At 49.6% G+C, this 13073-nt stretch overlaps 1 protein-coding gene across 3 annotated transcripts in view; it reads right to left on the bottom strand.

Moving 5' to 3' along the window:
* Positions 1–1186: 1186 nt before the first annotated feature.
* The window catches only part of PTK2B (protein tyrosine kinase 2 beta), a 109335-nt gene continuing 97448 nt past the window's right edge, over positions 1187–13073 (bottom strand). For all 3 annotated transcript variants that reach the window (XM_054022726.1, XM_054022725.1, XM_054022727.1), the window contains 8 exons: positions 12318–12443; positions 10551–10697; positions 8380–8415; positions 5778–5805; positions 5173–5219; positions 4552–4695; positions 3635–3715; positions 1187–2340 (listed from right to left, as the gene is read on the bottom strand). In XM_054022726.1, coding sequence (XP_053878701.1) covers positions 2125–2340; positions 3635–3715; positions 4552–4695; positions 5173–5219; positions 5778–5805; positions 8380–8415; positions 10551–10697; positions 12318–12443 — 825 coding nt within the window. In that variant the 3' untranslated portion in view covers positions 1187–2124. The remainder of the gene's footprint in view (positions 2341–3634; positions 3716–4551; positions 4696–5172; positions 5220–5777; positions 5806–8379; positions 8416–10550; positions 10698–12317; positions 12444–13073) is intronic.

Raw genomic sequence — 13073 nt, 5'->3', positions numbered from 1 at the left:
TCCCTAGGGAGGGGGTGGAATCTCCTTCCTTAGAGGTTTTTAAGGTCAGGCTTGACAAAGCCCTGGCTGGGATGATTTAATTGGGGTTGGTCCTGCTTTGAGCAGGGGGTTGGACTAGATACCTCCTGAGGTCCCTTCCAACCCTGATAGTCTATGATTACATAATAAGTAATAATGGTCCCGTCAGGCCTTACAAATCCATGCCGCTCTAAGGTCAAGGTGACGTCCCAGAGATGTTCAGTATTATCTTCTGGGGAGGCTAGATTGTCACCCATAAACACGCCTCCCTCTCCCTCATTCCAACGTGACTGTTCTGGCCTAGTCGATCCAGCCCGGCCACCTATGTATAAAGTACCCTTACAAACAACAGCTCTCCAACACGCACCTGCTACTGCTGCCACCTGGGGGCTGGCCTAGCGAGGAGAAGTGCCTGAGGCCCTTTCAGCCAGGACGCTTTGAATGAAGGGAACAGGACGCAGAATGATCGGAGACATGGAGCGGAATCGCGAGTTGGAATACGTGTTTCAAACACAGGTGTTAGCATTGATACTGGCAGGGCCATATGGCATACAGGAGTCTGTGGGTGGACATTTGTGTTTCCGGATAGGAGTATAAAGTTAGAGAGGGGCGGGGGGGGGGTGTAGAGGGGTAGGTGGGTCTGGGTTTGAATGTGTTTACACTCAGGTATAGCTTTGTAAGTATGGGGTATATAGGAGACGTGTGTGTGGATGGGGGTATGGAGGTGTATCAAATAGAACGTTTTGCACCAGTGATGTCACTACACGATGCAAACCCCGCAGCGGCTGTAACTGGCCTCCCGTTTCGCCTTCAGAGACAAACAGAACCGATGTTGTTACTGGAGTGTTCTCCCTTTTCATGAGTCCTTGCACTTCAAGTTCTAGCTGACCTGTCCTCACAGGTCCGCCAGAGCAAGAGAAACAACGCAAGAAAACCTGGGAGATGTCCAGGCCAGGCTGAGCCTCGCGCTTCAGATAACGCTCATGCTTCAGGGCCTTTGATGCCTGCCCATAAAGAATACCCTTGATCTTGTGTCTAACACCCCGCGAGCTTTTGCAGCCACAAGGGGCCATTTGAGAGGAAGGGGGGGAACACAAGGGATCTTGCGAGCCCCACCCTCAGCCACATAGAGTCCCTAACTCTCACACCACAGAAATGCAAAGGCACAAACTTTGTACGTCATTTATCTCAACCAGAATAAACAGCTTCATGGGAATTAATGGCCGCAGCCAAACCGTACAATTTTGAATTCAACCACAAACCAAATAGAAAGATTTTCGTCGTCGTTGTTGCTTTGTTCTCCCCCCCCACCCCTCCGCCCACAGAATCTTACAGAGAAGCAAAGATCAGAAATACCGTCCTCGGGGTTGGTTTGTGTTTTTAAACGGCAGAACAAAGGCTACGATTCGGTGCTGTCCATGCTCTGGAATCGGTGCATTCCAGCTGCAGACGGGGAGGGGAGTGAGCGGATAGGTTCCAGAGATGCATACAGATCACACACGGTCATTAAATAAACTCTTCTATACAATGTACAAGAAAATAAACAGTCTCTTCATGGCTCAGTGGAACATTTCCAGAGCGCCAGGTGTCTAACACCCGGGTCTCAGCCAGCATCGTCCAAACGCCCTCGTCTCCCAATGCCTACAAATGTAACAAGGGAAAGGGGGAACCTAAGAGCCACCTGCACCTGTGAAATTCACCAGTCTCCTGCCAACTCAGAGGGTGCTATGGAAGTAGAATTGATCTGAAAGCTCCCTGGCAGGGCTGGGACTGGCAGGGGGCTGGGTGATTCCACTTGTCTATTCCCACCCCACCCCACGCTCTCCACCCCTCCAGTGTCTTGTGTGTACAGACTCATCCCCAGCAGCACATTCCATGGGACACAGGAAGACAGCGAGTTTCCCACAAGCATGCCCTGTAAAGGGGAGGAGCCAGGAGAGTCTCCGCCCTTTTCTCAGAAGACTGACACGACAATATACAAGACACGAGCGATTGCAGGGAGGGGGGCGGAACATCGAGGCTGGAGGAGATATTTAAAGCCGGGCCTTCTGGAGCAGATTCCTCTCCCATCTCCACCAGCAGCGTGTCTTTCTCTCTCTTTCTCACTCACTCCAGAGTGAGCTTCACCAGGTTGCCTTGGACCTTAGCCTGGTCCACAGCGTCCAGCAGGTTCTTGGCATCCACGGCCAGGGTGTGGGAGGCCGTCAGCATCTGGCGCTTGCACTCCTCGCTCAGCGAGGTGACGGCGTTCTGCTGCGCCAGGCGCATCTTGTTGATCAGCTCGGCCAGGTCCTTGTTCAACAATTTCTGGGTGCCCTCGATCTGCCAACGCAAAACACACACATGTGGCTGGGAGCATTAGAGGCAGCAGCGGAAGAAGAGCATGAAGGATAGTCCCAAAGCTGGAGGCCCTCTAGTGGCTGGATCACATAGGGGATAACAGCCTACTACTGCTGCCAGCTAATGGAGTTACTCAGCTACGTGCACACTCAGGGATGACTGCAGTTGGTACGGTCAATAGTTCCTTCCAAGACAGCTTCATCCAGGCCAGGGTTTAGGAAGACCCTGTGATGTCATTAGGCAGGAAAGCCTGCGCAAGTCACTCTGAGAGTAAGACAACCACAGGGTCTGTCTATATCCAACAGCCTCAGTCGAGAATCACTTTTATATTCATTACACCCAAGCCCTGTCTCTTCTCTACCCTGCCTTGCCGGGGGAAGACGCATGGGGGCTTTACCACCAAAATGTAAGTGCTCCCTATTGAAGCTGCATCCTTGGATTTATCATTGGTCCTGACCATGATACCAGGCTGAAATCTAATGCCCTCTCCACCAACCAGGCCTTCGGTTTGCAATCCACGCCCCTTGGACAGTGAAATCCGCTAAGAGGGCCCGATTCACTGCTCGCTAATGCTGCTACCGTGTGTGGACAACTCTCCCAATTTTAATCATGAGCCTTGCAATGTTTGATAATTTTCTTAAAGCCCCAGCTCCTCGAGTCATGTGATTGGCCAGGCCTCTCAGCTTTCCTTGACAAAAAATACCGCGTTACCAGCTTTCCCGGGAGAAAAAAGTTGGAAAATGCGCCTCCTTCCGGCTCAGAGAGCAGAAGTCAAATAAAAAGAAAGCCTTTGTGCTGCTGTTGGTCCCATGACTTGGGGCGGCCTGACTCACGATTCTGGCACATTCGGAGCCGGCTATACCTGCCTCCATCCATGTGGGATGAGCTGTCACCTGGCACTTATAAATAGCGACTCAAGGAATTCTCTAATCAACTCTGTGATGGCCCCTGGCAAGCCCTCGTGGGTGTCACTGGGGTGCGGTTTCTTTAAGAGCCAGGCCTGTGCTGTCACCCTGGCTGGTAGACGTAGAGTGCAGGGGACCGACTCCTGCGAGAACAAAGGCCCCTCTGGCAGGGGGGCAGGTGGGGAAGGTGCCTTGTGCTGTGTGAGCCCTGAAAGCACGAACGTCTGCAGACTGGGATCTGCTCCCAGGACGTGCGGACAGGGAGCTGGGGGTGGGGAGAGACCATGTGCTGGGATCATCCATTACCCCAAAGATGGGGGGTGTCCCACCTGACGGCTCTCCCCGGCAGTAGGGGGTGCAGGAGCCCTTACCTCTGTGCGCGATGAAATGGGCAGAGCTGGCAGGATCTCGTCCACGCTGCCGATCAGCTTCCGAAGGGACAGGCCCACGTTCTGTGAAGGGGGAAAGGCAGCGTGAAAGGCGTCTCCGGCTTCAGCAAAAGGCTTCGTTCTTAGTAACGACCTGGGCCTGTCTTGGCTCAGGAGGGCCGCTGCAGAGAGATGCACTCTGGGAAATGTTCCCCGCTCTTGGGTCAAGGCCACCACTGGGCAGACGTGCATCTTGGGAAATGTTCCCGCTCTGGTGTCAAGGCCACCACCAGGGAGAGGTTCATCTTGGGAAATGTTCCCCACTCTTGGGTCAAGGCCACCACTGGGGAGAGGTGCAACCTGGGAAAATGTTCCCACTCTGGGGTCAAGGCTACCACTGGGGAGAGATGCACCTTGGGAAATGTCCCCCGCGCTTGGGTCAAGGCCACCACCTGGGAGAGGTACACCTTGGGAAATGTTCCCCGCTCTTGGGTCAAGGCCACCACCTGGGGAGAGGTGCACCTTGGGAAATGTTCCCCGCTCTTGGGTCAAGGCCACCACTGGGGAGAGGTGCATCTTGGGAAATATGACATGAGCAGAGAAAGGTCTAACATGATCCAACGGCTGGAAGTTGAAACCAGACAGATTCAGACTGGAAACGAGGTGTCAATTTGTACTAATGAGAGTAATTGACCACTGGAGCAGTTCCCCAAGGTTTGTGGTGGATTCTCCATCACTGGCAATGTTTAACTCAAGACTGGCTGTTTTGCTAAAAGCTCTGCTCTGGGAGTTACTGTGGGGCAGGTCTCTGGCCCGTGTTACACAGCAGATCAGACTAGATGATGACAATGGTCCCTTCTGGCTTTAGGAGCGCTGACTCTAGGATCTGTCTTAGTCCTTGCCAGTCTTCCCAGCTTTACCTTCACCACAATGATGTACCCCTCTGGGGGCAGCTGGCAGATCTCGTTCTTGAGCTGCAGTACCGCCTTCACCAGCTCCATGACGTTACTGTACACCGTGTCGTCCGTCCGGTCCAGGTTGGCGGTGGGGGCCGGCTGGATCGGCTGCCCAGAGACCAGGAGAGGACATATGATCTGCTTGCCCGCCAGGCCGGCTCACCAAAGGCTTCAGAAGGAAGCCCCGAGGAGAAAGGACAGCAGCCGCGCATGACACAGGCCTTCTGTGCCCCCGGGGTGGACTCCCCACCTAGCGGCCAGGCAGCTGTTAGCATCATGGTGCGTGCAGACCCACCAACAGCTGGGCGGAGGGTCAGTGCTCCCATTGCCAAAGCCAGGCATGGGGGCATAGCATCGGACTGCTAATCGCTGCTCCCCACTCCAGGCTCAGGTACATATTAAAGGGACACTGGGCACAGTGCAGTGACCACGGACCATCCTTCCCTCCCTCCCTCCCTCTCTCCCTCCCGGGGGCCCGGACTAGCTAGGGCCAAGTGGGGGGCTGGGGCTGGTTTTGAAGTGGAAGAGAAGGGACAGATGCAGGCCGGGAGGGAGAAACCCAGCCAGGTTCGTTTTCACACATACCTGAGCTCCATGCCTTGGAGGCTTCTGGGGTGGGCCCGTAAACTCGGCTGAACCGTGCGAGAAAGAAAAGAAGAATTGTTGTTCTGTTTGTTATTTCTATTGCCGTCGCCCTTGGAGACCCCGGTCAGGCCTCACCGTGCCATGTCCTGCCGGCACATGCGGGGCCTGTCTACACTTCGATCTGCCCGATGTAACTTCCAGCTCAAGGAGACATGCCCATGAGAGCTCTGATTGACCTAGCGTGCTAAAACCAGCGTAGCCACAGGGGCGCGAGCAGCGGGAAGGGCTAGCTGCCCGAGTACGTACCTAGCGTCTTGGATGGGTACGTCCTCCCCACCCCTGAAGAGCTCAGTCTGCGTGAACAGGCACTGTTGTCTAGACCTTTAAATAGGTTCAACCCCCAACACTGGTTTTGCACCATGTGTTAACCCATGGAACTCCCTGGCTCAGGATATTATATAGACAACTTAGAAAGCTCCCCCCACCTCGAAAAAGGATTAAACAATGTGTCTGAATGAGAGCTGCATGTACAGCTGGAACAGCTGCTGCCAGAAACCCCACCCCTATGCTGGAGGAGGATGGGACGGTCTGGAATGGGCACTCACTGTAGTCGGTCTCCTTCTCCGGGAGCAGCTGCAAAGAAAAGAGAATCATCATCAATAAACCTAGGTCCTGAGAACCTGAAATGAGGGCGGGCGTGAGTTGGAGCCACCTCTCCTGTCTGGCACCAAGCGAACCCAGCAACAGCAAGGTGTAGACACAATCTCCCTGGTTGGAGTATCAGGCGGGCCCCAGGTTCATTGAGATCACCGCGGTTCCAGGCACCACTGGGTGCGAAGAGCCAGGCCAGCGTTTCAGAGAACCGAGGTTCAGCTAGAGGAGGTTCTACCGTAATTTGCATTGTTCGGTTGGGGAAGCAAGGCAGAGAAGATCAATTGTAACGGTTAAGGGGCTGGAGGAACTTGCTTACCAGGGAAAGGCCTACGAGCGAGGTATGTCTAGCTTGGCTGAGCAGTGACTGGGGAGCGGGGGGAGAGGATGGCTGTCTAGGAGCATGGCAAGGATGTAAACACCAAGGACGGGGAGACATGATTAGGGATGGGATAAGGGCTGTTGTACTATCCACCTGTCAGGGATGATCTAGATAATACTTAGTCCTGCTATGAGTGCAGGGGACTGGACTAGATGACCTCTCGAGGTCCCTTCCAGTTCTATGATTCTATGATTCTACAAGTATCCCCATTGTACAGATGGGAACTGAGACTAAGTGGCTTGCCAAAGGTCACAGAGGAAGTCTGTGGCGGAGCAGGGAAATGAACAAAGACCTACCAGATCATAGGCTAGTGCCCTAACCACTGGAACAAAGAGATGACCCATCTAGTCCAAAGCATGGGCCAGCCAAGTCCCGCTCACACTTCTGAAAGCACCTTTCATCCCAGGTTCTTTGTTACAGACAGGAATTAAAAAGGTATTTCGAGAACCCAGTGAGACAGGTAATAACTAGGGCTGTCAAGCGATTAAAAAAATTAATCGCAATTACTCGCACGATTGAAAAAATTAATCATGATTAATCACACTATTAATAATAGAATACCATTTATTTAAATATTTTGGATGTTTTCTACATTTTCAAATATATTGATTTCGATTACAGCACAGAATACGAAGTGTACAGTGCTCACTTTATGTTTATTTTTTATTACAAATATTTGTGGTGTCTTTTCAATTCACTTCATACAAGTGCTGCAGTGCAATCTCTTTTTCATGAAAATTGAACTTACAAATGTAGAATGATGTACAAAAAGATCACTGCATTCAAAAATAAAACAATGTAAAACTTTAGAGCCTACAAGTCCACTCAGTCCTACTTCTTGTTCAGCCAATCGCTAAAACAAACGAGTTTGTTTACATTTGCAGGTGATAATGCCGCCCGCTTCTTGTTTACAGTGTCACCTGAAAGTGAGAACAGATGTTCGCATGGCACTGTTGTAGCCGGCGTTGCAAGGTATTTATGTGCCAGATGCGCTAAACATTCGTATGCACCTTCATCTTCAACCACCATTCCAGAGGACATGCATCCATGCTGATGACAGGTTCTGCTCGATAATGATCCAAAGCAGAGTGAACCAATGGAATGTTCATTTTCATCATCTGAGTCAGATGCCACCAGCAGAAGGTTGATTTTCTTTTTGGTGGTTTGGGTTCTGTAGTTTCCGCATCGGAGTGTTGCTCTTTTAAGATACCTGAAAGCATGCTCCACACCTCGATCCTCTCAGATTTTGGAAGGACCTTCAGATTCTTAAACCTTGGGTCGAGAGCTGTAGCTATCTTTAGAAATCTCACATTGGTACCTTCTTTGCGTTTTGTCAAATCTGCAGTGAAAGTGTTCTTAAAACGAACAACATGCTGGGTCATCATCCGAGACTGTTATAACATGAAATATATGGCAGAATGCGGGTAAAACAGAACAGGGATTTACTATTCTCCCCCAAGGAGTTCAGTCAAAAATTAATTAACACATTATTTTTTTAACGAGCCTCATCAGCATGGAAGCATGTCCTGTGGAATGGTGGCCGAAGCATGAAGAGACATATGAATGTTTAGCATATCTGGCACATAAATACCTTGCAACGCCGGCTACAACAGTGCCATGCGAACACCTGTTCTCACTTTCAGGGGACGTAAATAAGAAGTGGGCAGCATTAGCTCCCGTAAATGTAAACAAACTCGTTTGTTTTAGCGATTGGCTGAACAAGAAGTAGGACTGAGTGGACTTGTAGGCACTAAAGTTTTACATTGTTTTGTTTTTTTGAGTGCAGTTATGTAACAAAAAAAAGTCTACATTTGTAGGTTGGACTTTCAGGATAAAGAGATTGCACTACAGTACTTGTATTAGGTGAACTGAAAAATACTATTTCTTTTGTTGATCATTTTACAGTGCAAATATTTGTAATAAAAATAATAAATAGAAAGTGAGCACTGTACACTTTGTATTCCGTGTTGCAATTTAAATCAATATATTTGAAAATGTAGAAAAACATCCAAAAATAGTTAATAATTTTCAATTGGTATTCTATTGTTTAACAGTGCGATTAATTGTGATTAATTTTTGAGTTAATCGGGTGAATTAACTGCAATTAATCGACAGCTCTAGTAATAACTAGAAGACAGTTTGGCTCCTATCAGAATTAGCTTTGTGTTACTCACTGGAGGAGAATTGTTGTTCATATAGACCATAGGGTCCTGTAATGGAGAAGAACAAGAAATATGAATAGCACAGAACCAGTGAAACAATTATCTTTATACGTTACAGCTATTGGACTGTCACAGACATGTGGCCCCCGAGGAACTTGAGAGCTGTTATCATTTTGCTGCTCATCTACTTCATGGCTAAACTAAGATCTTCCCAGGCCCTTGAGCTAAGAGAGACTCTCCTTTAGCCATTACCAGTATAGGGCATATGACACACTGTTGAGCACTTCCAGTGCTGCCCAGCAGAGGGCAGACAAACATATTAGTAGAGCTGGTCTCGAATTTTTTGACTAAGCGACTTTTTGCCAAAAAAGGCAGATTCATCTAAAAACAAAATTTTTAGCAGGAAAGAACTGGCTTTGACAAATTTCCTTTTAAAAAAATTGTTGGGAAAAAAGTTTCAAAATTGACAAACTGTCCCGTTTCGACATTTTTCAAAACACAAAGTTCCATTTTTGGTTCAAAATGACTTTTTGCTTAGAGATTTAAGTTACTTTATAGTAAAAAATGTTTTAAATTAAAAATGGTTGAAATTGAAATGAAACATTTTGATAGACCCAAACCGATTTTTTTTTTCTGGATTTTTGGTTCATGAGCAATTTTGAGCTTTCCATTTTCCCTCCCAATTCAGGAGGAGAAGTAGTTTCAAAATCTCGAACATATTCCCAGGACAGAAAAACCACTTCCTGATTAGCATTACACATTAGCCATTTAGTGATTATACTGAATGCTCCATCACAGAGCGTGTTAAGCAGCCAGTTTCACAGTGGAGGAAACCAAAGCTAACCCTGTTTTTATCATGCCCACAGACCTAGACGGCTACACATTAGCCAATGCAATCGTTGTATCTAATTTAAAAATATACTACTACCACGGATTAAAACACTATTCCAAGCATTTTCAAAATTCACAGATGTTCCATACTCCAGGGTTCAAAAACTTTTCCAGGAAATTTTCCACAATATTTTTAACCGAGATTCATATCGAAACTATTACAGACATTTTTCATCCCCCCAAAACCAGGTTTTCTTACCAAAAACTGGGGTTTCCACACACACAACATTTCTATAACAATTTTGGTACAAATGTTGATTAAAAAGCACACCGTGGAAAATTTAGTAAAGAACAGAAAATGTCCATAGTTTTGACAACCTTTCGTGAGAAGTTTTGGGTTTTGAAAAAAAAAAAAAAAAAGGGTGTGGGAAAAATTCCAGCCACCTATAGACCCCATAGTACGGTATTCTCTGGTAACGGCCCCAACCTCCAGACTAGCTCCGTTATTGGTGTAGACTATTGGATTATTAGTATTTTTAAAATGTATTTAACCCCATAAATCTATCTTAGGTACGTCTATGGCCCTCATTACTGTAGTATCAGAATATTTCAGTCTTTGATGTATTTGTCCTCACCGCGCCCCAGGAGATAGTGCAGTGCTAGTATCTTCATTGTACATATGGGAAACTGAGGCACAGCACAGCGGAGCTAAGTGAATTGCCAAAGGAAGTACGTTGCTAAACAGGAGCTGTGCCTTGGTCTCTAGAGTCCCAGCCCACAGCCCTGACTACCGGACCACCCTAGCAGAGCAATACGCAGATCTAATAGTGACCAGAGCTGGGCTGGAGCTGTATTTTCCATCTTGCCGGAAATTCCGTGATTTTAAAAACTTTTCTGTTCCGATACAGAACAAAAACAAAAAAACAGAGACATTTCCCTTGGAATGAAATTCTGGAAAAAAAAAAAAAAACCTGTATGGGGTCAATCCAAAAGTTTTGTTTGGTTTTTGACTTTTTAAAACCTTTTATATTATATTAAATACCATTTTAAAGCCTGAAAGGAAAAGTCCGTTCAGAACAGAAAAGTGAAACGTTCCCTTCCAAGAATATCAAAGGGAAGATGGACTAGATGACCTCCTGAGGTCCCTTCCAACCCTGATATTCTATGATTCTAAGACTCCGACCTCAGCGGAACGCTCCGATCCGGGGTTATCCCCAAAACAAAATTTCCTCAAACTTGACACATTCCTGGGCAATGTTTTGCTTTTGACGAATTGGCATTTTCCAATGGACAAATGTTCCATCGCAAAATGTCTGGCCGGCTCTCCGGCTGAACCTGCTGGACCCACTCACCAGGGACTTCTCTTCTTGCCTCAGCCACTGATAATCCTCCACCATCTGCTTCTGCTGCTTGTCAAGCGTTTGCCGCATCTTGGCCCGTTCCATCTCCCACAGCTTCTGTGCCTCCTCCCTGCTAGTGGGCCTGAGGAAGTCCTCCTCCTTGGAGACAGAGGGTGGGCTGTGACTGCGGCAGTCATGGCTCAGGGACTGCCCGCCTCCCGCATGAGCCAGGCACCACTGGAGAACTCAACCCAGAACCCAAGGCAACGGGCCACCCTCTGCCCATATTGACATCCCATCGGAAGCTTGAAACCAAGACCATGTTTATGTCTTTCAATATATTTTCTTTCATTGTATGTGTAGACACTGGTTACTTATTGCAGGGCTGGCCATGCTGGTTTGTTATGGTAGGGTTACTCAGCAAGAGATCTGGGCTGCCCATGCTGGTTTGTTATGGTAGGGTTACTCAGCGGGAGATCTGGGCCCATGCTGGTTTGTTATGGTAGGGTTACTCAGTGAGAGATCTGGGCTGCCCATGTTGGCTTGTTATGGTAGGGTTACTCAGTGAGAGATCTGGGCCCATGTTGGTTTGTTATGGTAGGGTTACTCAGCGGGAGATCTGGGCCCATGTTGGTTTTTATGGTAGGGTTACTCAGCGGGAGATCTGGGCCCATACTGGTTTGTTATGGTAGGGTTACTCAGTGAGAGATCTGGGCCCATACTGGTTTGTTATGGTAGGGTTACTCAGCGGGAGATCTGGGCTGCCCATGTTGGTTTTTATGGTAGGGTTATTCAGTGAGAGATCTGGGCTGCCCATGCTGGTTTGTTATGGTAGGGTTACTCAGCGAGAGATCTGGGCCCATGCTGGTTTGTTATAGTGGGGTTGCTCACGAGTGCTGGGCTATGCACTCTAGTAGGTTATTGTATTTATGGGTATTGTGGTAGCTCACAAAGGCACCAGTCAGTGCTAGGCTCTGTGCGGACACATGCGTGTGGAAGACACAGTCCCTAACATAAGAACGGCCAGACTGGGTCAGACCAGAGGTCCACCTAGCCCAGTATTCTGTGTTCTGACAGCAGCTGGGGCCAGGTGCCCCAGAGGGAACGAACAGAACAGGGCAATTATCGAGTGATCCATCCCCTGTCGCCCAGTCCCAGCTTCCGGCAGTCAGAGGTTTAGGGACACCCAGAGCAGAGAGTTGCATCCCTGCCCCTCTTGGCTCATTTGTGGAAAGTCCCTTTAATGAAACTACTGCAGCCTATCAGAGAAGGGCCACCAGGGCCTAAGGAACATCCAGCCACTGTGCCTTTCCGAGCTCATCAGCAATTCGGTCCCAAGTCCCTGGCTGCTGCTGCCCATGTGCCTGGGGCCAGTGGGTGGCCCACCAGGCCGGTGAGACGGTGCTGGCCAGTACCTTCCAGCAGGCTTGCCTGGGCCCAGCGTACGGCAACACACCTGGGCCGCAGGCAAGGCCGGCACTGAAGGGGTCAATGTCACTTGGGATCAGCTCCAGAGACGGGTCAGGAATTGGTTTTGCATAAGCAGCAGACACTGTAGCACAGCGAAGAACAAAGTCACACGAGACAGCGCCCCCCAGTGAGCCCCCCCCCCGGCTGCCTGCAACACAGTGCCCCCTAGCGCCACGCTGGGGCATTGGGGTCAGCACTGATTGAGGGGAGAGCTCCCCCTGCTGGCTTGCACTGCACCTCACCCCGAAGTGCTCCGCTTAACGCTCCCTTTGGATCAAGCAAGGTGGCGAGCAAGCCGGCCCGTCTTACCCTCATGCTGTGGCGCTTGAAGACGTTGTGCCGGTTGAGAGGCGGGGTGTGCAGGGAGTTGACTGGCGACTGGTACTCTATGGGGCTAGTGAGCGTAGGCGAGCTGGCGCACAGACCCTCGGGCACCTGTTCGGGGGGAGCAAGAGGCGCCGGGCCCAGTGCCAGACACGGACAATTAGCAGCAACAGACAGAGAGGGGCGAAGAGAGCCAGTGACCAGAGCAGGCAGCGCTTCAGAGAGGGACCTTCGCACTGGGGCAGGCGGGTGGGGAGGGTGGCTGCTGGTGGTCCTTCAACAGGAGATTCCCTTCTCCTCCTGCCAGCTCGGTATCTCCCCGGCCTCATCCCGCAGTGACGAGACAAGGGGAGGTCTGGCCTAGTGGTCTGAGCACAGATCTGGGAGCCAGGAACGCCAGGCCTTTACTCTGCTGTCTGCCAAGCCCTTGGGCAAGTCAGCTAGGCCTCAGGCATCCAAAACATTGAGGGTCCCAACAGGACAGGCCCACGCCTGAATATTTTGGCCTAACTTTCCGGGGTCCTGAACATCCACAGTTCTCCCACTGACTATGGGTGCTCAGCACCCACTAGGGTGACCAGATGTCCCAATTTTATAGGGACAGTCCTGATTTTTTGGGTCTTTTTCTTATATAGGCTCCCATTACCCCCCACCCCCTGTCCCGATTTTTCACATTTACTGTCTGGTCACCGTAGCACCATCTGACAATCAGGGCCTCTGAATACCTTCAGCAGGCAGCAA

The sequence above is a fragment of the Malaclemys terrapin genome, chromosome 3 (genome assembly GCF_027887155.1).
Source record: "Malaclemys terrapin pileata isolate rMalTer1 chromosome 3, rMalTer1.hap1, whole genome shotgun sequence".
NCBI lineage: Eukaryota > Metazoa > Chordata > Testudines > Emydidae > Malaclemys > Malaclemys terrapin.
Note: the sequence above shows the minus strand (reverse complement) of the source record. Positions and strands in the feature narration are given on the sequence as shown.